The sequence below is a fragment of the Rhinolophus sinicus genome, chromosome 15 (assembly GCF_057876585.1).
Source record: "Rhinolophus sinicus isolate RSI-liver-muscle chromosome 15, RSI-T2T, whole genome shotgun sequence".
Taxonomy (NCBI): domain Eukaryota; kingdom Metazoa; phylum Chordata; class Mammalia; order Chiroptera; family Rhinolophidae; genus Rhinolophus; species Rhinolophus sinicus.
Genome location: NC_142515.1, coordinates 47,934,590 through 47,961,898, shown reverse-complemented (window position 1 = coordinate 47,961,898; position 27,309 = coordinate 47,934,590). Strand labels below are relative to the sequence as shown.

At 55.0% G+C, this 27,309-nt stretch overlaps 1 protein-coding gene across 1 annotated transcript in view; it reads right to left on the bottom strand.

Annotated features, from left to right (window-relative positions):
* COL13A1 (collagen type XIII alpha 1 chain) overlaps positions 1-27,309 on the bottom strand; it is a 144,511-nt gene that overhangs the window by 34,403 nt on the left and 82,799 nt on the right. Inside the window, exons 10-19 of the mRNA XM_088792047.1 lie at positions 25,978-26,004; positions 25,855-25,881; positions 24,992-25,018; positions 23,002-23,058; positions 17,868-17,975; positions 15,501-15,527; positions 14,688-14,723; positions 4,059-4,103; positions 3,158-3,190; positions 2,404-2,430 (exon numbers count right to left, since the gene is read on the bottom strand). Of these exons, the coding sequence (XP_088648173.1) occupies positions 2,404-2,430; positions 3,158-3,190; positions 4,059-4,103; positions 14,688-14,723; positions 15,501-15,527; positions 17,868-17,975; positions 23,002-23,058; positions 24,992-25,018; positions 25,855-25,881; positions 25,978-26,004 (414 nt within the window). The remainder of the gene's footprint in view (positions 1-2,403; positions 2,431-3,157; positions 3,191-4,058; positions 4,104-14,687; positions 14,724-15,500; positions 15,528-17,867; positions 17,976-23,001; positions 23,059-24,991; positions 25,019-25,854; positions 25,882-25,977; positions 26,005-27,309) is intronic.

Sequence of the window (27,309 nt, the reverse complement as noted above, 5' to 3'; positions counted from 1 at the left end):
GCCGGTGAAGACACCACCCTGCCCGCATTGGGCCTTGGTTCTCCTCTCTCCTGTCCCCCTGCCCCAAGGTGGGCTGCTTTCTGAAAGACTCCACTTCCTGAAGGAAGCCCACCAGGCCCTGCCCCACTTCACACTGGTCACAGGCTATATCATTGCTCTCCTGTCCCATGGGGCTGGGCCCTCATCACTCACCCAGTCCCTTTGGGGCATCTCCTGGGGACAGGTGAACAGTTTGGAATGCCAGTCATTGGGGAAGCTTTTCCTTTCCACTATGCTCTTCTCTTGTTCACAATGTCTAGCAATTACAGGCTCCTGGTCTCCAGGGAGAGCTTTCTGCCCACCTCCTCCCTGTCTCTCGAGAAGACAAGAACCATATAACCAGAACTTCTCTTTGGAGGAATATTTTGAGAAGTTTGCCTTCTCTTATGGGTTGAATTGTGACCTCCTCACACCAAAATTTGTATGTAGAAATCCCATCTCCCAGTATCTCAGTATATGACCTCATTTGGAAATAGGGTCATTGAGGGTGTAATTAGCCACGTTATGAGGTCACGCTGGAGTAGGGTGGGCCCCTACTCCAACATGACTGGCTCTTATAAGAAGGGGAAACTTGGACACAGACATGCATACGGGGAGAACAGCATGTGGGGCTGAAGACAGAGGTTGGGGTGGGGCTTCTATAAGCCCAGGAACGGCGAGGATGGCAGCAAACCACCAGAAGCCAGGAGACAGGCCTGGAACACATTGTGCTTCAGAGCCCGCAGGAGGAACCCGCCCTGCCGTTACCTTCATCTCAGAGTTCTGGCCTCTAGAACTGAGACAGTACATTCCTGTAGTTTAAGCCACACTGTTGTGGTCCCTTGTTACAACAGCTCCAGCAAACTACCACCCGTCCCTCACCAGCTTCTTCCACTCCTGAAGACCTCTTTTCCCCAGGACGGGAGTCACAGAGCCCGCTCTCAGGGCAGATAAAGAGGCTCCGTGACGGTGAACAACCCCTCCCCGCGTCAGTGAGAGCTGGCCTAGCATGGAGGTCTCCTCACCTCTATGCCACCAAGACTTCACTTGGCCTTCACCGAGTGTCCCACATCAGGAGAGCCCCCAAGAGCACCCCGCCAAGTCAGCAGGAGACACTCCACTCTCCATAGCCTGACGTCTGGAGGTTCACGTAGGTAATAATATCAACTGAGGGCCCTGAGTCATAATTTGCTCAGAGGTCTCAATGACCTTTCTGGCTGAAGCCACAAAAGAAGTCACACCAATCTCTGGGGGTCATTCCCTTGCCACCTGCCCTTGGGTAGAAGCTGAATGACAGAGTGGCCTGAAGCTGGCCAAGGAAGGGGAGGAAGCTGGGTAAAGGCCCAGGGGACAGGAGGGCAGTGAGCATTGGGACCCTAGCTGGCCCTGCTGTGCCTGGGCTGTGCCTTCCCGGGCATCCCCTGAAACAGGCCGCGTCTACAGGGAAAGAATGCAATGCTCCCTCCAGGGGAGTGGGCTGCAGGAAGGGAGGGCCTTCCTTCCTCCTGCGGGGCTGTCCTCCTGGGTAACCAGTGGCTTTCAGGGAGGGAGGGTGTGCTCTCCAGTACAAATTTCTGAAGTTTTGCCAGGCTTTCCAGCACTCCTCTCTTCCTGGGACGCATGCTCCCATAGCATACTGCAGGCAGCACGGCAGCCATGGGGGTGAGGCAGGGAGGGGGGGGCCAGTGGAGGCCGGGATGAAGGGGCACACACTCAAAGACACAGTATCCTACCCTCTGCCCCCTCTTTCCCGGCAAACCTGGGGGCCCTGGCTTCCCTGCTGCTCCTCGGTCTCCCTTTGGGGTAAGAAGAGAAAATCACTCATGAGAGGATGGGAAAATGGTGAGGGGCATAATGGACAATGACCATAAACCAGTGTTTCCAGAATACTAGGCCCACAAGACGCTCCTCTGAAAAACAGGATGCCCTGGTCAAAAAAGTTTGAAAATGAGTCACAAAATATTACCTTTTCAGAGCCTCCCAATGCACATTTAGCATATTAACGGCTCTGAGAAGGCCTGTAGTAGAGATATCTGTGTAATATTTTTATCCTCTGGTTTCTTAAACGTATCTGACCATGTTGCATCTTTTAATGAACTAGACGACAGAGACAGAGTCCTGGCGGTGCAGGGGACCGTGGTCACCGCCTGCTGGAGCCGGTGTGCAGGCCAACTGTCCAGGCCAGGATTGGGGCAGGGGAAGGAGGCATTGGCAGTGCATTCCTGACAGGTGGGCCTTTCCCTGGTAGGCTCTCCTCTGCTGGGTCAGGTCCCCAGCCCCAGGCCAGCCTCAGGGGGACCCAGAGCAATTCCACAGCAGCCCCTCCCACCTCCACCAGAAACCTGATTCTCCATGCGGCCCAGAATGTTCCCTCTGTATCAGTACCTTGGCTCCTGGGGTCCCTGGCTCACCCTGTGTGGGAAAAAAAGAAGACTCAGGTGAAGGAGAGAGAGAGACAGACAGACAGACAGACAGACAGACAGACACACACACACACACAGACACAGGAACAAAGAGCAGAGCTACTCTGGGGGAAGGTGAAGCACCTGGCCATCCTGGCTTTTCTACGCCTAAGCCTCACACTCCAGGCCACAGGAGGCCTCCTGGGCCCTTCCTTATTCTGTCCCTAGGTGATGGGTGAGGCAGGTGTGGGTGTCCGTGGGGCACCCCAGGTGGAGGGCCAGGATGGAATGGGCATCTGCTTTCCACACTGTGCTCCCTGTAAGTAGACCTGCTGGGAGAGCCACACGGAGCACGTGTGCTGCTGGGGTGTCCCCACCCATCCGTCTGCCAACTAGATGGGTGGTTAGGGTGGGGAGGATTGCCGCGGTCCTCCCTAAAGTTTTGCAAGCATGGAATTCTGGAGTGTGAAGGAAAGCACTGGCTTCCGTGCACATCGGCAGGAGGGTGAGACCTGTCGCCGAGGCTGCTAGCCCTTTGCTACTTCCTTGCGAGGCTTAACTCGTTCAAGTTGTGCATCTGGCAAAAATGTTGCTTTAGGATAAATGTTTCCCAATCCTGTCTGCCCTTTCCTGGGTCCAGTGGCCACCCCACTGAGCCCCTGAAGCCCCAGTTCTGCCCTCCTCTCTCCATTTCTTCCTTCCTGCTCCTCAGTATTGAGATACAGGGTTCTACTGACCTTCTCCCCAGCCACGGAGATTCCAGGAGCCCCCTGGCAGAGAGAAGAAAAGACATGGAGACTTTCTGCAGTTGGGGGAGGCACGGAGGAGGTGGTCAGCCGCCCAGCCTCCCCTTGGGGAGATGAGAAGGCAGACGGCTCACTTCTGCCTACCGCCCAGACTCCTGAGAAAGGTGGGTTGCTGAGATCGGCACAGGGAGAGGGGACCCTGAGGAAAAGGAGCTTGCGGCACAACTGGGTTCCCCAGGTTTTCCATCTACCTGCCCAGCCCCCAGGCCCTCCTGGGGGACACAGTGGGCACCAGGGCAGGATGCCCATGGGTGAGTAGATAGGGGCATCCCTGGGGTGGAGTGGGGGGAGAGCTTCACGGGGATAGGAGAGGAGGAGATGGGGGGGGGGGAAAGAGGGTAGAGCCGTGGGGAGGGGAGAGGAGAAGATGGCTGATGTCATTATGCACAGTCCACCCCAGAGTGTGTCAGCAGGATTCTCCACACAGGACGCTCTCTGGGCCTATGCCCTTATGGACTGGGGAACAGCTGGCAGTGTACCCCATTTCTATTAGCCCAAGACCATCTACTTTTGAAATGAATAGGCTGCCAAGCACACGGCTTAGTAAATCCCAAGTGGAGGTGATTTTTAGGGGGTCCCTACTCCCCACAGGGTCTCAGGACTGCACAGAGCTTTTTATGACCCAGAGATGCCCAGGAGGTGGCCTGGCCTCATCAGGAGGGCACTGGTGAGTGACAGCTCAGGGGCCAAACAGGAGCAGCCCTGTCTGGTGAGAGGGCTGGGGAGAAACGCGCACCCTGGCTTCACAGTGGGATGTGGGAAGGAGGAAGAGCTTGGGAGAGGGGGAGGGGTGGGGGAGGGGGCTGCCTGGAGTGTGGGGAGAGGCAGGTACCTTCGCTCCATGTTTGCCCGGCATCCCTGGCATGCCCCGTTCTCCCTGAAGGAAGACACAAGAGAAATGATGAGCAGAGAACCAGATTCAGGACCTGAGGCCTCAGCCCTTGAAGCATGGCCTGCAAGGATGTCAGTGGGAATGGTTGGTCAGGAAGCTGGGGGCGGCTGTCCAGTTCACGATGAGCTTTGAGGACCTGCTGTCTCTGGCAGCCACCGTCGGCCACTCCTCTCAGATGTGAACCCATAGAGAGAGAGAGAGGTCCAAGTCACAGGTCACAGTGCAGAAAAGGTCCCCAGAGAGAGAGGCCCACCAGTGGAGGCCGAGACCTGTGGGGGTGGGAGGCAGGGGCAGTTGTTCAAGATGTAGCGCCAGCCAGTGCCTGGCGGGCCTGGGACTCAGTGCTGCAGGTAGGAGAGGCCCACGGGCCACTTACCCACGGCATGCCCTCCCTCCCAATCCTAGGACTTCTTGCCCCACTTTCACTCCAGCGGCACCTCTCTTCTTCCTGTGGGGCTCCTTTTCCTCTGGGGTTCCTTGGGTCTAACTGTTCCTGAGGGCACGGGGGCTTTGGCCCCATGTGGCAGAGGGTCCGCCTGTACTTTGGGGGGACTATGGATGGATCAGGGTGTTTCCTGGAACCTGTCCTGAGACACGTGGAGAGCTGTTGCTTCTCCAGGACGTTGTGAGGTTTGCTCTATCACCTTAGCGGTGTCCTGTCTTTTTCTTCAACCTCTCTTACCTTCCCGTGAAAATTCTAAATCTCTGGGCAGAGGCTGAGCTCAGGAAGGACAGACACTTACTCTTCCCTCCTTGGAAGGACACACCAGGAAGAGATGAGGATGGAGAGAACAGCCAGAGACAAAGGGGGCCAAGAATAGGTGAATCAAGATTAAGCGCCTGTGTCCGGGGTGAGGGTGGGGCGCTCAGGGGAGGAAGGAAGGCAGCTCTCTCATTTGAGTTGAGCCCCAAATGAAACCCCCACCAGGGCCCAGAGTGCTGTGCAGCGTCCTGCACGTGAAGGCCAGTGCCGTGGATGGCAACACAGAACCCTGACAGACCCTGCTGCACGCCCAGCTTCCCCTCTCAGGCCGGAGTGCCCTGGCCTCAGGCCACGCTGCAATTCCCACAGGCTTACAGACAGAGGGGGAATCTGTCCCACCCTCCTGGTCTCCACCTTTCCAGCTGTCCTCTTTCCTCCTTTGCCATCTTACAGCAGCCCTGGTCCACCCTTCGGCTCCCAAGCTAGAGCTACTTCCAACCTCTCTCCTCCATGACAGGCCTCTACACTGGCATCCAGGTCCACGCCCCAGCACATAGGATGGAAGATAATACTTCCTGCTTCAAAACGGCCAGTGCCCGGCGTTGACCACAGAAAGGGGCCAGGCTCCTGAGCATGGCAGTTACCCCCACTTCCTACCCAGCCTCATCACCTCACATCCTGACACCTAGTATCTGTTTCCCCGAAAACACTACCCATTTTTATGATTCTATGACTTTCTGCTATTTCCTCAACCCAATACCCTGTTCATCATTGGGCGCCCTGCTCAAACACCGTCTCCTCTATGAAGCCTTTTGCTGTGCCCCAAACCCAGTGCTGGATCTTCAGTGCAGCAGGGACCACTGGGCATTTGCAAATTCACGTCATACCACTATAGTCTCCATCCTCTTTGGGCCAAGTCTCTGAATTCTGAAAAAGGCCCAGACTCTTTAGCTCCAAACGCAGGAGGCTTTCCTTGTCCTGACCCACGAAGACCCCTGAGCCAGTCAGGGCTGGTGAGCTGGAATCAGGAAGTGACCACAACAGACAAGCTAGTGCCACAGGTCTGCCGGAGCCACTACATTCTGGGAACTTCCTTTAATGAGGAAGAGCAGGGAAAGGCATGGCCGTTTACTGCACCTGCCACGTGGCTGGCACCTGGCTAAGGGCTTCACGTCCTTCTATTTAATCTCCAAGAATCCCCGCCAGTGTGGGAGTGGATGTTATTCCTGTTTCACATATGAACAAACTGTGACTCAGAGAGGCCAGGTATGATTGTCAAGGTTATGCAGAACAAGGATCTGAACACAGGTCTTTTGTTTGCCGAAGCCCAAGTACCTATTTCTCCAGGCTAACCCCGGCATCAGATGGGCTGATGTGCCCTCTGCTTCCATGAAACACCCTCTTCAGGCTGCAAGCAGAGCAAATCCCCTCTATGCTGGAGGGCCCTTGGTCTGTGCCCCATAGGGGTGAAGGGGTCAGCATGTGAGGGTAGCTCAGCCCAGAGCTGGGGCTGGGTCTTGAACCACATGAACCAGAGGAAAAAGCTGCCTGCCAGCACAGATCTGCTATGTGGCCAGCAGAGGGCGCCAAAGGACCTTGTCAGAAGATTGGCAACTGCAGCCCCGCCGGCTTCAAAGCCGCGCATCAGCCAAGACCCCGTCACTCTAGGACCAGTCTCCCCTGCGAACATGCCAACGTGCCTGAGTCCTCTAGGGTGGGGAGTATAGGTGGGAGGTCAGCTTGGGGGTCCCTGATTATTTAGGGATTTCCCATTTGTCCTACTCTTCCCTTCGTCCTGGAGTCAGGAAAGGCTGGCTGTGTAAATCCAGATAAGCCACTTTCCCTCCCTGGGTCCAGGATCCTCGCCTGCTAAGTGAGATTAGACTAGGTGCCTCCTACCTGCCCCTGCCCTCTGTCTTTCTCCCTCCACCCTCAGCCCTGCTTGTGGGAGGCCCGTAAGAGGGAAACAGGCCATGGTTGGGGAAATGACACTGCGTCTGTTGGCAGCTCCAGAACAAGGCTCCATGGTGGAGGGAGTTTAGCTCTGGGTAAAACTGGCTGTAGGGTGTCTGTCCCCTCCTGCCACCAAGGGACAGCTGCGGATGCTCCAGCAGGGAGGAGGGTGGGCTCCGCTCACGCTCGTCTCTGGGCTTGTCTCCAGTCTCCACCGGAGCCATGCAGAGCAGAACCTGGGAGCGAGGCTTTCCAGTTAATTGGCTTTGTCTTTAGCCCTTGTTGGCTTGTGTGTAAAGACACAACCACACCGTCCAGGGAAAGCTGGGCCCCATGAAGCCTCCTAGGGAGGAAGCCCTCCTCATTAGTGTGGCTGACCTTCGCCCTTTCCCTCCCCCCTGGGTCAAGTCTCTTAAGTCTGCAAATGACCCAGGCTCCCTTGATCCCCAGATCAGGGCTGCCAGTCTCACTCTCAGCCCTTTGCTGGGCAGGAAGCAGGGGTGCCCCCGCTGACCCCATCCTGCAGGGTCAGTCTACTCTCATCAGTTTCCTTTCTCCAGGGCTTGTCTCCATCTGACCTCTGAACTGGGAACTGGGCTGGTCCTACACCAGAAGACATTGACTCCTGGACAGTGACTAAATGGAGGAGAGAGAGGGGTGAGAGTCATTGTCAAGGACCCCAGAGTGGCTGTGGGGTAAGTACTCGTTTGCAGGGAGCAAGGGGAGGGGCTTCTGGCAGCTACTGCTAACAGGACGAGGGTTGTTCATAGAGCTTTCCCTCACGGTATGTCTTTGTGAGAGCACATCTAGAGGCTCCTTCTTTCCCAGTTTTCCTCTTAAAAGTGTACCTGTTCAAAAGTTTAAGTTTGGAGCTGGGCTGATTTAGACCCACTGACTCACTAATGTCTTCGTCCTAGGTGTGGAGGGAGATCTCCTAGTCTTTCAAAGGCCAAGGGCCCCAATTTATCCCCTCTACCTTTGCTTTCCCATGTCTTCCCAGCAGGGACCCCAGAGGCTCCCCCCAATGGTTCTCAGACACCCAATCTGAGTCATCCTGCTGTGGAGAAGTGGGTGCCTGAGCATTACAAAGGGTCTTGCCCAGGTGCACGGAGCATGGAAGGCACAGGCTGCTATGGAAGCAGGATTGTGACCCTGGGGCAGGGCTGGCTCTTCCATCTTGGTGCTGACAACCAATGCCTGATTGCTGGTCCAGAAGGGGTAGATGTAATGCAGGGCCTCTGGTCCCGCTCCCCGCACAAGAATGCAGGACATGGTGAGGCCAACAAGGAACACCCACGGCGCCACAGATAGGGGAGTCATACCACTATAGTCTCGCTGGTGGCTGGGTTGGAGACACAGGAAGCAGGAGCTACACAATCTGCAATCTGCCATCCGCTTCTCTGCCAACCAACCAGGCAGCGTAGCCACAGCAGTTATATTAGTGGCTAATGGCTAACCGGTTACAGCTGATGGCCAACTAGTCACAGCTGATGGCCATCTACTACCCGAGCCAGCAGCTTTCCACGTGAGGTCGAGAGCCTGGAAACTGCTCTGTGGGACTCTGTCCCCACAGTAGATTTCAGTCATTGTGGCTAAGAAAGCTCTAGGTAAGCACAGCTGGATAGAGAGAGGGGGGCTGCCTGAATGACCTTGAGGGCCCATCCCAGCCCCAACTTTTATAACACCAGACTCTCCAGCTGGGCCCTGCACATGCACACACTACAGTACTAATAGGTTTTCTATGCTGGTCCCGCTTCCAGGTGCGAGGATCCATCCTTTACTGAGATGACAGGATAAAAGTGAGCTCCTTGGGGCACAAACAGGCCATGCTCCCGTCCAGTGGGAACGGCCTCTTAATTGGTGATTTACTGTTTGTTGAACAGGGACTTGGCAAGAAGACAGTAGTCTGGAAGGCAGTAGGGGGCTTCAAGGTCAGCTCCCCAGCCAAGCAAAGGTCAGGCCAGAGAAGCACAGGGAGATGAATGGACCTCCCTTAGGTAAGGCCGGCTGCAGCCCAGCTCTGGGGGTGGGGGGCCGGGGGGCTGGGCTGAAGCAGCTCCACACATAGGCTCTTTGTTCTCTGCGGGGGGAGGAGAAAGGCCTGTCTGAGTGTGGGGATTGGAGGTCTGGGGTGCACGCCAGCAGGCCGCTGAGGCCTCAGGCCTGGACCAGAGCCCTTTCCTGGGTTGGAAAAGGTGGGTGAGGAGGGCTGATGTCTTTATCTCCCCTCACTAGTTCTCAGGACTCCCTTCCAGGAAAAAGGCAACTCAGTTCCCCATTCCTTGCCCTAGCCAGCTCCAGACTGGAGAGGTCTGGAACCACGGAAATGCCAGGTCCTCCGGTAATTAGGGCCGGCAGGAAGTGATCTGGGGAATTACCGGGGTCAGGCGCCCCATCGAAGCCCAGGCTTTGGAAAGGCGGCTGGCTTATAATCTTGACTTGAGATCGGTTGATTTTGTAGTCAGTTCCAGAAAGCAAAGTCAGCTCTAATTAACCTGGGGATCTGGGAGTGCAGGAGAAACGGGGCCCAGAGAGCACAGGCTGGGGGGCTGTAGACAGGCAGTGCGGGGGTCCTGTCAGGACCCAGGGGGCCTCAGATCTGGAGCCCAGGTCTCAGCTCCCCGAGCTGCTTTAATTTAAATGGTCTGGCTGTCCTCACTGGGATTTTGTGGCTTTGAAAGAAAGTGCTGTCCCCACACCAGAAGGCTCCTGTGTCTACAGCTTCCAGCTGTACAGAGCTCTGTGCTGCATGGGGGCCAGAGAGAAGCCTGGGGTTGCTCAGGTTCTCTGGGAACCAGAGGGGTGCAGGGAAGTTTCAGGAATAGCTGTGGTGAAGGGCTGAGACAAGCTGCCTTCTCCCGGCTTTACTGGAAGTCCTGGGACCACGCCATCTCCCTGCAGGAATCCTTCAGGTGGAATCAGTGCCAATGGGCAAAACACTCCACTTCCTTGGTTCTTCAGCTAAGACACACCAAGTGCCCCACGCTTTCTGCTGTGAACACTCCAGGTACTGTTCAGACAGCCTGGGAGGCTCAGAGAAATGCCTGAATCCAGCCACAACATTTTTCTCACAAGAAGGAGAAGAGCTCAACTCCTACCTCTTCTTTCTAGTGCAGGAGACGCGGGGAAGTCCTCCTAGAAATCACGGGGTTTCCCCAGGGCTCAAAAGACCCAGGTAGTGAAATCATGTAGAGCAAAGCTTTGGGGTCAGACAGACCTGGCTTCACTCTTCCTAGCTGTAGACCATCAGGGACTCACCTCTGTGAACCTCGGTTTGCTTATCTGTCAATCAGAGATAAGAATAAAACCTACCTCACAGGATTATTATAAAGGTCTAGTGAGATGACACATGTGAAGTGCTTCTTACACAGCCTGCCACGTGGAAGAGGCCCCATAAGGTCAATAATAATGCTGGCTCTCATTCTACAGAAGTGTGTCCACCCACACGGTCCCTTACTCTGGCAGATCAGAATGATCACGCCCTTTTGTAGAAGGACCGAGGACTGATGAGGACAAGAGGTTGCCTGGCTGAGGCCTGAGGGCTGAGATGCCCTGGGTGGGTGCTTCTGCTCCCCATGCCCTAGCCATCCCACCACAGGGCCCATTGGCCCTCCTCCCCTGAGATTCCCTGTTTCTCATAAGCCCCCCAGCCTCCAGGAGGAGGGACTGCATTATAAGCTGCTGTAGCACAAGGCTCTCACATCTTGCCTCCTCTGGTCTGCAAACGCACAGCCCGCAGCCTGCAGGAGGGGAATGTGTGCTCAGCTACTGTCCTTCATGCAAACCCGGAGGTTTAACACCCAGACCGCCACATGCATCAAACGCACCCCCCACCCCCACAGCGGAGACAGAAGCCCAGCTCCGATGCGCTTAGAGATAAGCTCTCACCAGGTTTGTGATCCACACACAGCCTGACAATACTCATCAATCCTCTTGAAAGAGAGCCTGGGTGGTAATGTTTTAAACACACTTTGCGTTTTGCAACATATTTGAAGTAGATCGATGTCATCAATTTGGATCAAATAGGTACCACATGGGTACACAACAATGCTCGTAGTGTCTAGGCAGTGGCGCTGGCCCCACTGGCCTGACTGGGCTTTGATCCTGAGGAGCTGGTGGGAAGCCTGCCCCACTGGCCCTGCTGGACTTTGGGAGGCTGCCAGGCTGCGTCCAGCTGCTGGGGTGGTGGTGCTGGTGGTGGACGGAACTAATCATTAGCAAACTGCACAGCACTGAGAAACATCTTTGCTGAGAGTTAAATTCCACCCGGGGCTGAAAGAAAGGCCTCCCGGCATGTGTGTCCAGTTGCCGGGATTCAGTAATCGAAGCAGATGTGGAGGGTCCCTCAGTTACCCTACAGGCCCCCCTCCCAGCCTGACCACACAGGGCAGCCACAGGGCCCCTGTTCCAGCTTGGGGTTCCCACCCCCTGCCACTGGCTCCCCACCCCGCGGTGGGGCGCAAACTCCTCTCAGCTCCTGTAATCAGGTCGCCCCTCACGTCAGTGCCTCTTTCTCACGTCTCACTCCAAGCAGAGAGCAGAGAGGGGAAGGAAAGAGGAAAAGAGAGAACTGATGGACAAAGGAAGGACACTTGGGGGGAACCTTCCGCACCCCAGAAAAACCACACCAGATGGTGGTCTGTACACCATGGGTGAGATCTCTCTGAGCAAACATTCACGTCTGCACCAGGGTGAGAACTCAGGAGACCTAGCTTCCAATTCTAGCATGATCGTTCACCAGCTGTACAACCTGGGGCAAAGTGTTAACCTCTCTGAGCTCATCTGGGCAATGGAGAGAATGAGCTGGGCCATGATAAGGGCCGAATGAGATGGGGAATGAAAGAACTTCGGCTAAACCAGCCATGTGAAGTGTTGCTGCACTTGCCCTCAGACACCAGTCTCTCACCTCAGAGTTCTGATGGGAAGCAAACTTCTGCCTGGGCATAGGGGTCACTGGAGCCAAGATGCCCCAGTGGGGCTGGCGCAGTGGGAAGGGGACTTGAGGCCTCCTGAGGGTTGCCTGATATTGAGGACTGACCCCAAGTCCTTGGGGGCGGACCCTCTGCTGCTGGCCATTGGTCCCCAGTGCATATCCTGTGGCCTCTGTTGGAAAAGGAGGTGTGGCTGAGGTGACGACAGGACCAGGGTCCCAGCACAGAGATGAGGGTGCTGAGACCACCTGGTGGCTCCAGGAGCATCCACGGAAAAGACAGGCTGGGAGAAGTGGAGGCAGCAGGAGCCTTCCAGAAACCCTGGGAGGCCGTGTGGGGCAGGGAGCTAGCAGCCTCACAGTCCCTGCAGATTCCAGGAGAAGGGCTGTTCTGGAAAGTCCGAGGGGTTGGTCTGGCAGAGAGAAAGCGTGAGGAACAAGAGCCGAGCACAAGGGAGGAGGCCTTCTTGGTTACTGGGGAGATCTGAGGTAGTGATGCTTGTTGACGAACTTGGATGCGGATGAAGAAAGACCTGGACAAAGGCTTAAGGAGACCAAGACTCCTTCTAAGCCAGCGGTCCTCTTCTCTAGGGGGTGTAGAACCAACTCTGTCCCCAGAAAGCCATAGCTTCCCTGAGCTGGAAGGGATTTGAATCCAGTCTCCCATCTGATAGAGAAGCTTCTCTTAACACATCTCAGACCCGTAGTTTCCAGCCTCTACTCGGATACCTCTGGTGACGGGGGGTTCCCTCCCTCCTAGGAACCCATCAGCACTTGCTACCTCTAATCCTGCTCAAGAAGTGTGCTCCTCCTTCCATGCTGGAGCCTTCTCTAGCAGCCCTGAGCCTTCTCACCCCAGAGCAGGCTTCCAGGGGTCAGGAGCTGCTTCTCTGTCAGCAGCAGGACCACACTGGTTTTCTCTGCAAATCCAATGCAGCTAGGGTTGAATGATTCGTCCCTCAATCTGAGGCCAGGATTGCCACACTCATGGGATCAGGCCCTCTGGCATCACGACACCGCAGCCCTAAGCCGAGCTCTCCCCATCCTCAGGACCACAGACTCCCAGGCTCCTTTCTGGATGACCCAGACTTCTAATTGGCAGGAGAGTGCAGACGCCTGCCATGGCACGGATTCCAGTGGCAGGTATCGCCATGAGCCCAGGGAAACCTCTGCTGCCCCTGCAGTTTCTTTGCAGCTTGAGATTGCTGGCCTGGCTGCTAATGGGAAAACCGACCCTGCGCTGCACCAGGAGGCAGTAAATTTTGTGAATCCGTGTGAGTGGATGGAGGCAAACGCGGGGGCTATAATTTCCACTTCCTGACACAATACAAACTTCTCAGTTTATGCAGAACTAATTAAAGATCTCTCAGGTCTCGCCATTTCACTCACCAAGCACCCGTAAAACAATGTGGTGATGGCAGCTGCCCGATTACAGAGTGCGTGGAATGTGCTTCTCCAGAGTGATTCTTCCCTTTCCAAAATCCCTCCCCCTCCTTCTCCTTTTCTTCCTGCTTCTTTTCTTCTTCTGGAAGGCTCCAAGCCTTCCCAGACGGGGTCTGGAGGACGGGATGGGCTCCTTGCAGCAGGTGGTACCATGGGAAAGACCCCAACCTGTACTTGAATTCCTGCTCTGTCACTTATGAGTCATGCCTCAGTTTCCTCATTTGTAAGTAGGAGAATAACCTGCCTCAGAGGGTGGTCTTAGGATCAGAAATAATGCCGGTTATGTGGAAGGACAGCCTGGCACGTGGTAGGCATTCAGTAAGTGGTGACTTTTGTTAAGATTATTTTTATCTTACCATAGTTACTGTAATGACCACCTCTGGGCTTTGGCTCAAATTGTTTCCCTGTCTAAAATGCCATTTCCCTTGAAATTTGCTGGTTGAAGGACCACAGTGGTGAATTAAAAAATGGCCACAAATGTTTTGCTACTCTTCCCACAAGAAGAAGAAATAGAGGCTAAGTCCCCTCCCTGCAACCCCACTGACCCGAATGACTTGGCCACGTGACTTGCTTTGACCAATAGGACATCAGAAAACATGATACACGCACACGGGGACTTGCCCATTTTGAACACTGCGTTGGGCCTCCCATGCTATAAGGAAAGCTGTGTGGTCTATCGGGGCCAAGAGGCGGCATGAAGGAGAACAGAGACACCCAACCCACAGCCAGCATCAATCACCAAACATGTGGAGGGGCTGTCTTGGCCCCTCTGGCCTTTCTACCCATCATCATCTATCATCCAATGCGACTGCATGAGTGAGCCCAGGGGAGACCGGTGGAATTCCCAGATGACCAATCCACAGAATCATGAGAAATAAATTGTCATTTTAAGCCCGTAAGTTTGGGATAGTTTGTTACACGGCACTAGATAACTGATACACCTACCCATTCACTGAGACTGAGTTTATAGACTGTCTTCTCCCAGAAGACTTCCCAAACTCTTGCCAACCTAGAATTAATCTCTCCACCCCGCTGTATTCACATAGTGCTTTGTGATGGTAGCAGTTAGCACAGCTTGCTTTCACCAGGGTTATTTGTGTAGGAATCCCGTCTCTCTGGCCTGTGAGCTGCCAGGGAGGGACTTACCCCTCCCCTCACTGCCCCTACCATGCTCAACACGGAGCTCTGCCTGGCTCCCACTTACCAGGCCCTTAGTGGGGGTGGGGGGCAATGAGAACCTTGCTGTAGACATGGCCGCCTAGGTTGGCGGGGGTTACCCTTCTGGGGCTGAGGTCCAGCTGGGCCGCTGATTTGCACAAGGTCCTGCTCCCCCTGGGCCTCCTCCTTCCCCAAGTGGAGACATGAACCCCTGTCCAGCCAACATCACAAGCATTATGAGGCTCATGCTGAGTGAGTGTGTGTGTAAAGGTGTGTGTACACGACCAAGTCTGGACCCTGTGTGCACTATGGTGAGGCCCCACTTGGGTTACCACTGGGGGGTGGGGCCCTCTCCTCCCTCTCCCCTCCCCCTCCTTCTTACCTTCCGGCCATGGTAGCCCTGGATCCCCGGGTCTCCCTGGGAAAACAAAGAGAAGACCATTAGAGGGGTTTTCCCAACGCCAAACCTCAGCTTGCTCTCTTCCCTCACATTCCCATCCCTCTTCCTCCCATGACTGAATCCTTCCAACCGCCACCCCAGCGATCCTTGTAACAGTAACAGAGGCTGCTCTACTCTTCAGAACAAGTCCCCGCCTTGCACAGGCAGACGGCTGGTGGGAAGGGTCAACTTGGCGGGAGACCCGAGTTTCAGTTTTGGTTCCACCACTCATTCTCTGTCAATGTGGACCAGTCACGTGGCCCCAGGGCCCTCAGCTTCCATATTTGTAACATGGTTTGGCTTTGTCACCTCGTCTCTAGAGCCCGAGGGTCCCCAGCTTCAAAGGGAGAGTCTGTTTGACATCGTGGGCTTCCAGGTGGGGTTTCACAAGAGACCAGATGACCCTGAAGGTCCCTTCCAGTTCTGACCCGTTAGGAAACACTCTTATTGGGATGTGGTGGCAGTGTCCCGGGCATCAACCTTGAGTTTCCAGCTAGAGTATCAGCTCCTTGGAGGCACAACCACCCCTTCCATACCAGCCATAGGACTTGCTGGGCTGAGCACACAAAAGTGAGATCCTTGTGAGACGTCATGAATTCCCCAGAGGAGGGCGGTGTTTTGGAAGTGAGCCAAGTGTGACCCATCTCTCAGCTGAGACCCCTCTCTGCTCCTCACTCAGCACTCTTCAGTGCTGCCTCCCTCGTCCTGCAGGAAACTCTCCCACCCACTCAGTGCATTACCCACAAGAGCCCTCACCTTTGGTCCAGGAGGCCCAGGAAAGCCCTGTGGAAGCAAGAGACAGGTAAGTGGACATGGGTTCCACTGGTAAACAGTGGAGATTCGTCATGATTACAGTGGAGACCAGGGGTAGAGCAGTGTTTGAATAGCTATCACGGGTTTTAGACATGGTGGACTAGAGGGGACCCTGGGAAGGTATCTGAAACCTGCTGAGGGCACGTGGGGACAACAGGCTAGATCCCTCTCTGGAGCCACGTGGGCGCCGTGGGCATCTCCTCTGCAGTCGCCCATTAGAAAATAGGTCAGCGGCATCCTGTTAAATTGACAGTGTGGTTTGGTCCAGATCCCCACCCGCCCACTTCTTAATTGGGACCCCTCCCTGGAAAGCCAACCTTGCCCAGTAGAGCCTTGGTTTTGCCTTTGACCCTGCCAGGCTGTGGAGAAACCCTCTGTGTCCTTCCCTGGGCTGCTGTGACCATGGCAGCCAGCAGTGGGGAGGTGGTGTGGGCCCAGGGCCTGCGGGAGCCCAAGGGAGAGACAAGGGAAGGCTGGCTCCAGTGCGGCTGTGGGAGTGGGTCCGGATGGCAGACACGGGCTGCAGGAAACCATGATGACTGAGTCTGGTCTGTTTCAATTGGTTTAAAATCACACTTTCTGGGTTTTTTTCTTTATAAAAAAAAACCTAACAAAGAAAACCACCTGGCTTGGATTCAGTGAGTGGGAGCCCAATGTGTTTGGCGGAGGGAGGTCAGCAAAGCGAATTTTGAGCACTTTTTTGGTTTTCTCAGCTTGGTTTGGTTCAATTCCCACAATTTCACTTCCTTTCAGGTTTTCCATTTTCCCATCTAGAAACCCATGGAAGGAAGACTAATCTCCCTCCTTGGGGGTCTTAGGAGAAGTCATGGAAATATTTAAAATCTGTTGTGGGGCTCAAGCTGGGCAGGAGAGCCAAGACCCCCAGCAAGCTAGGTTTCACACTGCTATGCCAGCCTCCAGGCAAGCTGGGTGCCGGTCGGCCGGAGCTGTCGCCCAGCCGAGGGGTGCAGATGTGAAACGGCGTGACCTGGAAATGTGGTTGTGCTCATCGAGGGCTGTTTGGCAGGTACAGCGTAACCTAGCAATTCCACTTCTTGGAATCTATTCCAGGGCAACACAATCAGAGATGTGCGGACATTTACGTTCCAGGATATAGATCACAGAAGGGAACTCATTAACTATCTTATCAATAGGCCCAGCAGCCCTAAGAGCCATGTCATGGGAGACGCTGACGTAGGAAAGGGCATTGTTTACGATGATAAATGGAAAAGTAACAGGATACAAACTGTCGTATTATTTGGAACATTATTGACCTGGAAATGGGTAGGAACAGCTATGTCTAAGGAGAAAAATAGAAGGACCCTCCAAAACCTTAGTGATGGTGAACTCTGGATATGGAAACAGAGACCATTTAAAATTTTTCTTTGTCTATATTCCAAAATTTTCACAATGAATGTATGATGCTTTTGTCATAAGAAAGAAAAATAGGTTTTTTATTTATTTGCTTTTAGCCACGTGGGAAAAACATTGTTAAACAGACTTTGTCCTTAACCTTACCCTTCCAGTAACATATGACATGTCTTAGCTTTGGGTAGAGAACCTATTTTCTCCAAAGCCCAGGTGCCAGGCGAGTTATTCTCCTGTGCTGGTACTTTTCTTCCACTAAATTGGGCTGAGAAAGAGTCAAGTCTTGGCTAGGGCTTGAAAATGGGTGACTTGGTGACCACTGGGCTTGAATGGTCACCTGCATGTGGTCTTGCCTGGAGGGGGCTGCCTGTTGACCTCCCTGGGCCCCTCTCAGCAGTGGTCCCTGCCAAGCCTCAGGCTCCATGCAGGGTCCCCATGGTGGACCAGGCATCCAGCTCAGCTGGAATGTGGCTTAGGAGTGTGAAACCTGCACACACCAGAACAGGCATGTTTGTTAGGGGTGCCAGCTAGTTAGATACCCCCCTGCTACCTCCTTCAGAACTCAGTGGCCTCAATTCAGGTTTTGCTAAGCCCAGGAGTCAGAGGACAGCCATCAAAGGTGGCCCAGGGAATTCTTTTCCTTTCTGCTGTGACTGGGAAAAGAGCAGCCTGTTAGTGATTTCCTCCCTGGAAGGCAATGACTGGAGTGGAGGCCACGGACCCTGGGGGCGTGTTTTCAGAACCAGAGCGCAACAGGTGAGTACCACAGGGACGGGCAGCTCCTTGCATGGGCCACCCGTGTCCAATGGCTATGCAAAGGTGCTTCGGCCATTCGGCGGGGACCCAGGCTCTCATTGGTTAGGCCACGTTTGGATGCTTCCAGAGTATTCTTGAAACAAATCTTAGGAGGGGAGGTGGTGGAGCGAGGAAGGGGATACTTACGGGTGGCCCCATGGGCCCCGGAAGTCCTGGGTGCCCCAGAGGTCCACTTGGTCCAGGGGGGCCTGGTGGCCCTGGTGGGCCTTGGATGCCAGCCTGGCCCTGTTCACCCTGAGGTTTGTGGAAACAAGTGTTAGGCAGAGACCCCCGGGCTGTGGCGCAGTTCCCGCCCCAGTGCCATGCAGCCAGTGAAGGCCCTGCGTGGGCTCTGGTGGGAGGCGGTGGAGGCGTGACGGTGGTGACTACATGCAGGGGCTGGGGCAGCGAGGAGACGGCCAAGGCAGTGGCCCCAGGAGGGGGCTTCCAGAGAGGACTTGCTGTACGAGCCCTGGTCCCCAGGGTAAGAGCCCGGCTGCGGGTGGCAGAGGCAGAGGAGTGAGTGAGGTGACCCTGGGCCCCGAAGGTTTGCTCCCAGCCTGGTAGGAGGGCCAGAGCCCAGCCCAGGTGCTCTGAGACCTGGGCCCGCCTCTGCCCCCTCCGACTGGCAAGTCACATCCTCTGTCTAAGCCCTGGCCTCTGAGCTACCGAATGAGAACAGCAGCGCCTCCTTTTCTATCTCAGCGTTTTGCCATCTCTGATTATCTGGCCCAGCACGTCCAATGAGATCCTGGGGTCAGAGGTCAAAGGGTTTTGTTTGGCTTATTAAATGACTGGGCAAGAGATTTTAAGTTTTGGATTGATGGCGTCTGGGGAAAAACTGGGAGCCCTGGCAGCTAGGCTCGCATTCTTGGGGGCAATTAGCATGTAGGTCTGGGAGTGGCGCCCCCATCAGGCAGGGCATGAGTTCTCCAGTTGTCTCGGTCCCTACCCTCCCTATCCTTCCTTTGTGCAGCCTGCTTGTCACTTATGTCATCTGTGCCTGGCCTCAGTGGACAATGAATTTGAAACCCTTAGCTTGGTTGAATTTTGAAACTGTAAGTGCTTTATGCCTGTATGAGGCCACTGTTATTATCCTTTTGTCCTGCCCCTGCTCCTCAGCCGCTGCTCTGAGCCCGGCATTTGTTACCCACAGTGCCTGTGCCCAGGATGGACTGAGGGCCTAAACGCAGGGGCGGCATCGTGTTCCCTCAGGAGGAGGAGAGAGTCTGGTCCATGTGACCCAGATCTGCGGGCTGAGGGCCATTCAGGGTCATCCTAGATTTAGACCCTGAAGCCATTATGTTGTTTTCCAAGTGACCTCTCCAGGGATGATCTGGGATCAGCTCTTGTGATAAGGGAGCCATCCCTGCAGACAGATGAATACAAAACAGCCTGGCAGGTGTGAGAGCTCCAGGCTGGGATGCAGGGGACACAGGCAACCGGAAGTCCGAGGCCAGCCCATCCTGCTCAGGGTGGTCTCAGCAGGCCTCTATGACATTTCTGTTTCCCTGTGAAACAGGAGCTGATGATGTGCTGCAAATGGAAATGATGTTTCTAAATACCGTGTTTCCCCTAAAATAAGACCTAGCCAGACAATCAGCTCTGATGCATCTTTTGGAGCAAAAATTAGTATCAGACCCAGTCTTATTTTACTATCCGGGTATAATTAATATAATATAATAAATATAATATAATATAATGTAATATAATATAATACTGGGTCTTATATTAATTTTTGCTCCAAAAGACACATTAGAGCCGATTGCTAGGTCTTATTTTCGGGGAAACAGTAGGAGTGCACAACCTCAGAATGAGAACTGTAAGATTTTAGCAGCATTTGTTTGAACCATCTCTTGGCTGGGACACGATAGGGCAGATGGCACCCCGCAGTCACTCTGCAGCCTGAGCTTCATCCTGCCACACCCCATGAAAAGCCACTTGAGGGCTCAGAGTGTCCATTGGAGGAGGAGACAGGTATAGAAATTGGTCATAACTCCCATTTTACAGAAGAGAAAATTGAGGCTCAGGTAAGTTAAGTTCCCTGACTGAAGTCACATGGAGAATTTAGGGGACCCAACTCAAAACTCGAAAGTGTTCCTATTTATTCCAAATAAGCCCCCAGCAAAATTGCTCACCATCCAACTTTCTGCACTTGGGAAGTAACCTCCAACACCATCTGCTAAGCACATCATATCTCTTACAAAGTTTCCTCCTTCAACTAATGTTAGACCCAGTGTGTAAGCGCCTTACAGAGCCTGTAAAATCAGTATTGGTTTATTAATAGGAAATGGACAAGCCCTTTTATGTCCCATGATGGCTGACAGCATAAAAACCTTATTCTCCAGGCAGAAGCTGCAGCAGAACGAATAGGGGCCCCTATTCTTCTCTCTCTACTTTGCAAACCAGGTCAGGGCAGCACAGAAGGTTCTGGCTCACCCACTCCTTGCTCTTGAAAAGGGAGGCAGTAACATGCCTGGGCCCCTCTCAGTTTCTTCATCTGTAAGGTGGGGATGATGATGATGATGGCACCCCCACCGCTGGGTGGCTGGTGTGCGGTTCCATGAGATAATCCACGCAGAATTCTTACGTGAGTGCCTGGAACCCAGCGAGGGCTCAACAAATGGTCGCTGATACAACTAAGCCAGGAGGTGGCTGCTAGGGGTTGGGGTGAATGGCTGCTCTGAAAGCAAGGACTCGGCTCTCCTGGAATGGGGTCTGGCATGGGTAGGGGAGGGTGACAGTGGGGTGGGTGACAGTGGGGAGGGCCTGGTCCCTCTCAGAGCTGCCAGTGGGCCCCCTGAAGAGCCATGTGCTCGGAGCACACGGAGACTCTCGAGGAGTTGGCTGGTGTCATGGGATATACAGGCTCGGGTAGCACACACATCACGTGTCCCTCTGTATTTTTAGCTGTTAATTGGAGTGATTCTTTTCAGCCTGTTCAATCAGGTGCCTGACATCCAGGCAGGGCCCTGGGCTCCTGACTCCTGAGTCAGGCCAGATGGTGGCTCCAGGTCCTGCTGTCAGGCTTTCAGACTGCGTCCTGAGCCCTGCCGTTTCCAGGATCCCTCTGGCCTTGGGGGTGCCCCCAAGGTAGTGTCAGGAAGGCTACAGGCATGAGCGGAACCCCGGGGGCCTGGCCTGGAATCAAGCTGCACTACCATTGCCTGATCCCTGAGTCTAAGGCCTCTTGTTCTTTGTGATCTGGTCCTATCCCAGCCTCCTTGGGTCAGGAAGAAAGAAGGAAGCAGGAGCTCACAGTGCTTACACCTGTTGGCTGTGGGCTACATTCCCTCTGTACATGTCCTCACTCCTCAAACTCAGGTTACAGATGACCAGATGCTAAACAATCTGCATTTCTAAATATAAAGGGTGTAGGCCCAATTGAGAACCATGGGTGTGGGAGCTGAAGACCTGGCTGCCAGTTCCCATTCTGCCTCTTGCTGTTTGGGTGACCTTGGACACAAATTCACTTCTCTCTGACCCTCAATTAGCTCTTAAACTCTGCCAGTAACTATTCCAAGTGCTTTGCATACACAATAACCCTATGCAGTAGGAAATGTTATTATCCTTATTTTACAAATGAGAAAGCTGAGGCACAGAGAGGTTAAGTAACTTGCCCCAAATCACACAGCTAGTAAGAGGCAGAGAACCTGGGTGCTCTGCAATTTACTGTGTGACCTTGGACAACTTACTTAACATCTCTGAGCCTTGATTGCCTCATCAGTGAAATAAGGCTGACCATGCCTAATTCATAAAACTGTTGAGAGAATTAGATGAAATCAGGCCTATAAAATGTGTAATGCAGTGGTTGGCACCCAGTAACGGCTGTTGGTGGTGGCTGTTATATGTAGTAATGGTATGGGGGCAGTTGTGGGTCTGCTGGCTCTGGGTGTTGTGTATTTCCATGTATATGGCATTCATGGGTCCATTTCTGTCTAATTTAACCAAAGCAGAGTGAGGTTCTGGCTTCGTCTACAGCCCCCGCTGGCCTGTCAGGGCCCAGAGACTTGGCAAGCCGCTGGGGAAGCCACACGTGCGTGTGCAAGGTCTGGGCAAAGGGAAGGGGGTCTACCTGGAAGGTCCGCCTTTTTATGACTGGGGGTGGAGCCAGTCGCACTGAATTGAGGAGAGGCAGCAGCTGAGGAGAAAGATGAGTTGGAAGGCCAGAGGGCAAAGGCCAAAGATCGCAGGTGTTCAGGAGGATGCCGAAAAGTCGCCAGGAAGGCAGGGTGGCCAAGAGGGAGCGGAGGAGAGGAAGAGAGAAGAGAGATTAGCGAGCGTGAGGCACAGGGAGGGGAGGTGGGGACGGGGCACTCTTGCAGCTTGTGGGGTGCAGTGCTGAGCTTGCCCTTGGATGGTACGCCATCCCCGGAAGGAGGAGTGGCCCTTCCAGGGTTGGCCAGCAGCACCCCCTGACTGGGAGCCTGGCCCTCCTTGGCTGGACCTGCTCTCCGTGGCTGTGCTGGGCTGAAGAGGCCGCCTGACACATGGCGCAGCATCGCACCGCCGGCCACGCCCACCCCTGATTGTGGACAGAGGCCGCTGAGCTGGGGCAGCCGACTCGGCGGCTTTGGCTACGTAGGGAGCCACAGGACCAGCTAAATTGGTACTTGAAACCAGGCTGGTGTGTGGAGACCTCTGGTTTCTTTTTTTGGTTGAATGAGAAAGGCTGGTGTCAGCGAATCCCGGGAGGTGGTCAAGGGCAGTGCCAAGCCGGCGCCCCCGGGCTGAGCCGGCGGAGGGTGTGGCCAATGTGGGCACAAGCTAAGTGCTAGTGAGGGCTCACCCTGGGGCTGGGGGGCTTGGCAAACAGAGGCTGGGCCAAGAAGTCTCTGACATGTCCAACGACTTGTTGGGTGGAAGCAACTTACAATCACATTGTCAAATGTGATTTTCATGTCTGGAAATTCTTGCTGCTTCCAGACTCTCTCTACCCATGGAAGCTGAGCACCCCATCGCTTTAGGAAGCAGTTAGAATCCATGCGAAAACAAAGATGGCAGATAATCAACCGCTTATTTTTGAAAGTATTTTAACTCACATGAGCCCCTTGGGGTGAGTGTTAAGAACCAGGGGCCACCTGGGCTGAGAATGTGCCCAGCTGGGGACTCCAGGGGCCCAATCATAGCCCTTCCAGGTCGTTGTCACCTTCATGGGGAGCCACTGCACCGAGAGCCCCACTCCCTCCCACTAGAGGCCTGAGAACATGCAATGTTGGGCTCTGTGTCCAGGGTGCCTCTCAGCAGAGCAGGGCCAGGAGACCCTCCACAACCTACAAACCTTCAGGGTAATTATCTGGTTGGAGCGCAGAGCTGCTAGAGTGCTGCTTAGATATTCCTGGTGTGGGAGGGGAATGGAAGTGGCAGAGATAGGGCAACAGGGAGAGTGAATGTCAGAGCCCACAGACACCAGCTCCCCTGCTCCCCGTCCCAGGGGCTCCATTCCCCCCTCCCCCTCTTGGGGGTGCTTCACGCTGGAGCAGAGGCAGGGACCAGGCTGTATCGCTTGGTATCTTGTGGACCCGGAGGAATGCCACCCCAGCACGACCGCAGACCCCTCAGAAAGCCAACAGACCACTTGCCCTAGGAGCCCCCTGCTTTCCTACTCACTTCCAAATAAACAGAGGGTGCCAGCTGCCTTGCCCTGCCGACCAGCTGGGTCCCCAAATATGCTCTCACCCCTGCCTGACTTGTCCCCCACCCTGCCATGGGCATAAAGCCATGTTTTGCTGCACCCTGTGGCCAAGGTGCTTCTGGAGCCTTCTAACCCTGCCCTCTCCCTCTTCTCGTGTTGGGCTGAGGGGCCGAAGGCCCCCCCTCCCACCAGCCTCATGCATTCACTCAGGACCGAGGACACTGCCAAAGCATCTGCAATTGTGTTGTCTTTTGTGCTGGGGCATGCTGTCTGTCTTTCGGGCAGCATAACAATCCTGTGAGGCCATCGTTTCAAATAAACACAGCTGACCTTCTATTATTGTATCAGGATCAGGCTGGCCGGAACACCAGGGCCCCTGCATCTTTGGAGCACATGCCACTGACAGGCTGGCTGGGTCTACACTGCTGCCGGCCTGTGCCCCTGTCTAGGCCCAGTCTAGCCTGGGTCTCAACCCCCTCCAGTTACTCATGTTCAAGGCTCCCCGAGTCCTCACCCTGGCCCAGGAACCCAGGGGTCAGAGTTGGATTGGCTGAACCCTGCTAGCAAGACCCTTCTGGTGGCCTTCCGCAACTCAGTGGACTCTAAGCCTGGCTTGTGTTTAATCTCCCTACCTGGCAGGGGTGGGTGGACAGCGAGCCACACTGTGTGTGTTTTTGGGTAAAATGAGGCCCATGACAAGGGACGGACCCCTAATGATGCCGGCCCTCCCTACTCCTCATGCCCAGGTCTAAGAGGGGGAAGGCCGATCCACAAAACGGGGTATTTTCCTGGTCCCGCCTCAGGGGTCTCTCACTGCAGGAAGCAGTGCACACCTTTGCCCTCCCTGTGCCAAGAATGGCTCTGCTGTTGGCAGATCGTTTACAGGTTCTTAATAGGATGACTACAGTTTTTGGGCTCTGTCCTCTGGGGTAGAGCCAGGAAAGGAGGGAGCTGGTGGGGGTTGGGAGGACCGGGAGGCCATCCCAGCCCTGAAATCCCCCACCCTGTTTGGAAAGAGTGTCCTCTTCTTCAAGAGGCAAAGCAGAGATTTTACCCTTGAATTGATATAGTCCGTCCCCAATTATGTCCCACCATTGAGGTTGGGCCATCTGGTCATCTGAAACAATGACTAACCCAAAAGTCCCTCTGATGCAGCCAGGGAAGGCAGCCAGACATGCACCCACAGTCTCTCTCTCTCTCTCTCTCTCTCTCTCTCTCTCTCTCTCTCTCTCACACACACACACACACACACACACACACACACACACACACACACACCACACGGCCTTATAGAGAAGGTGAGGTACAACCGGCACACAGACTTCCAGATACACGCCTGCTGGGAGACTCCCAGCCCAGCCAGCACAGGGCAGATATGAGAAGACACGCATGGGGGCAGAGGGTGAAGGGGAACATGAGCGCTAGAGACCGGCTCTGCACAAACACACAGACCGACCCCCAGGCACACTCCTGGGCTGGGCAAACACACCGCCACCCCACGGCCCCTGCTCTGGCTGCTGAGCACAGAGGAGACTGTATGCTCCTGTTCCCAAGCTCTGTAGGTGCCCCCTACAGGGAGATGAGGCTGAACTGGGGGGCTGCGCCCAGGATGGATCCGTTTTAGGGGTTCACTTACCCGGTGTGGGTATTCTCCACACTGACCCTGGGAGAGAGGGAAGGAGAAGGTGTGAGGCAGAGAAGGCTGTTGGTGGGCGGGGCCTCAGGGATACACTCGGGGCTTGTGGACACACCGCACACACTCATTACCCACCAGCCCTGCTCTGGTACTGGACGGAGCATCCGAGGCAGGAGAACGAACTCCCTCCCTCACCCCTGGCTGGCAGCAGGGGAGAAGCCCCAGGGCCTGTGTGCAAGGGGCCCCATGGAGCCTGGGGCAGGACTGCCGCCCTGTCCCACGTGCCATGACTGCACTGTCAGGAGTTACGCTCCATGCCTGGCTGGAGGCATCTTCCAGAAAGGATGACCCTCTGGGTGGTCCACCCAACGGCCCTGAACAGGAAGCCTGGGTGGGAACAGCAGACAGCGAGGCAGGTTGTGGGTAACAGGGTCCTCGGAGACACCTCTGAGCTGGGGGTGCAGGTCCCTGTATTACCCGCCCAGGGGCAAGCCCCGCTGTCTCCATCAGATATTCAAGGAGATGGAGTGGGGGTCAGGCCTGTGGTTTACACACTGACACCTCAAAATCCTAGAGGCTCATGGAAAGCGGTGGGGGTGGCAGGCGGGAGGGGCTGAGAAAGAGGCTGAGGAGGGTGAGGCTCCAGGCCGTCCAGCCGCCCACCCCCCTCCCCAAGAACAGAAAACGACACAGAGCAGCTTCCCTTTTCTCTCTCATATACCTCGGTGCCATGGTGGACGCCCTGATTCTGCTGATAAGAAGTAAAGTTTGAAAATAACTACTTTGGACCCCTTTCTACCTATTGGGGGGGGGGGGGGCTGTTTCCTGAGATGAAAATTCTAGAAAACCTCCATCCGGCTTACCTTTTCTCCTTTTTGTCCTGGAGGTCCCTACAAAGAGATGGAAATGAGAGAGTTAGAAACTGACGCTGAGGACACAGCAGCCCGAAGCCTCTTCGCTGGGGAACATTGGGACGAGGTACCAACCGGCTGTCCTCGGGGACCCATCAGGCCCTGTGGGAGGAAACACACACAGGTCAGTGGGTGCACAGAAAGCAGGCGGGTCAGACAGGCAGCCCTAGGTGGGGCTTGTGCTAGAATCTGGGCTTCCAGGCGTTTTTCGAAATGCCCAGGGTCCCACAGGTTGTGCTCCGCCACCCATGTCTGCATCTGAGACATTCCAGGGGGTATGGCCTATATACCATGTCTCAGCTTCATCCATCAGTGGGCGTGACTAGCTATGCCCTGCCCACCCTCCACGGCTGAGATGAAGAACAAATGCCATCCTTCATTCGTTCCTCCACCTGCATTTACAGCTCTGGCAGGGCTCTGCCACTGTGAATGGCCTGCCTCATCCCTATCTTCTCACAACTTTGGAGAAACTTTGGGCGAAAGAGAGGAAGCAGGAAGTTGGCGACTTAAGTCATGTCCTGGGCCCCTTGGAGGAATGTAAGAGACCTTGGGGTTTCTTTCCAGGAGGGCTTGTCAAGTTTGCCGGGTTGAGAAAGGAGCCCGGGTTCAGGGTGGACCTGTGTTGGCTGAGGAGGACACAGTGTCCAGCTGGCTCTCTCAGGCGCCTGAGCTGAGGCTGCTGTTGAAGGGAAGAGGGGAGGACACGCGCCTCCATTTTGAGGACCCACTGTGAGGCAGGCTTTCAGAGGTGTTGAGCTCACACCCGCACTCGCCCAGGAGATGGGCGCTCCATCTCCTATACGATGTGAGGAGACGAGGCTCAGCAAGGGGTGGCACTGGGACGTGAGCCCAGCTTTGTCTGGCCATGAGGGCCCAGCTGTTTCCACTCTGCCTCACGCTGATCTGGGCTGGACCTTGGGGGGCAGGGCTGCTAGAAGACATGGCTACAGCCACAGGCAGTGCCCCAGTCTCTGGGGACTGAGGTCCCTTCCAGCTACCACGCTGAGGGCCTGTGAGGCCCACCTGCTGGACCAGTCTCTTTGGAGCTTGAAGAACCCAGGATACCCAGGGATATACCCTTCTGGGTGGGAGAAGAGCCTTCTCTAGCCCCCAACTGTCCAACTGGACTAACCACCAAACTGGAAAAGTCCCAGGAGTTACACGGGAGGGGACAAGTGGCCTTTGGGACAGTCCATGTGGTACCCAGCCCTTGTGCCGACCAAGTGTTTAGTATCAAGTTCAGCAGAATACGATGCATCTGGCAGGTGACCAGGCCTCCCTCTCTCCAGAGAGAGAAAGGAGCTGGATGAGAGAGGGAGGCCCGGGGGTGAAGAAGGAAACAAAGGTTCAGGCCTGCACAGACAGAGCTGTGAGTCCAGGCGTCCCAAACGGTGGCCCGGGGGACAA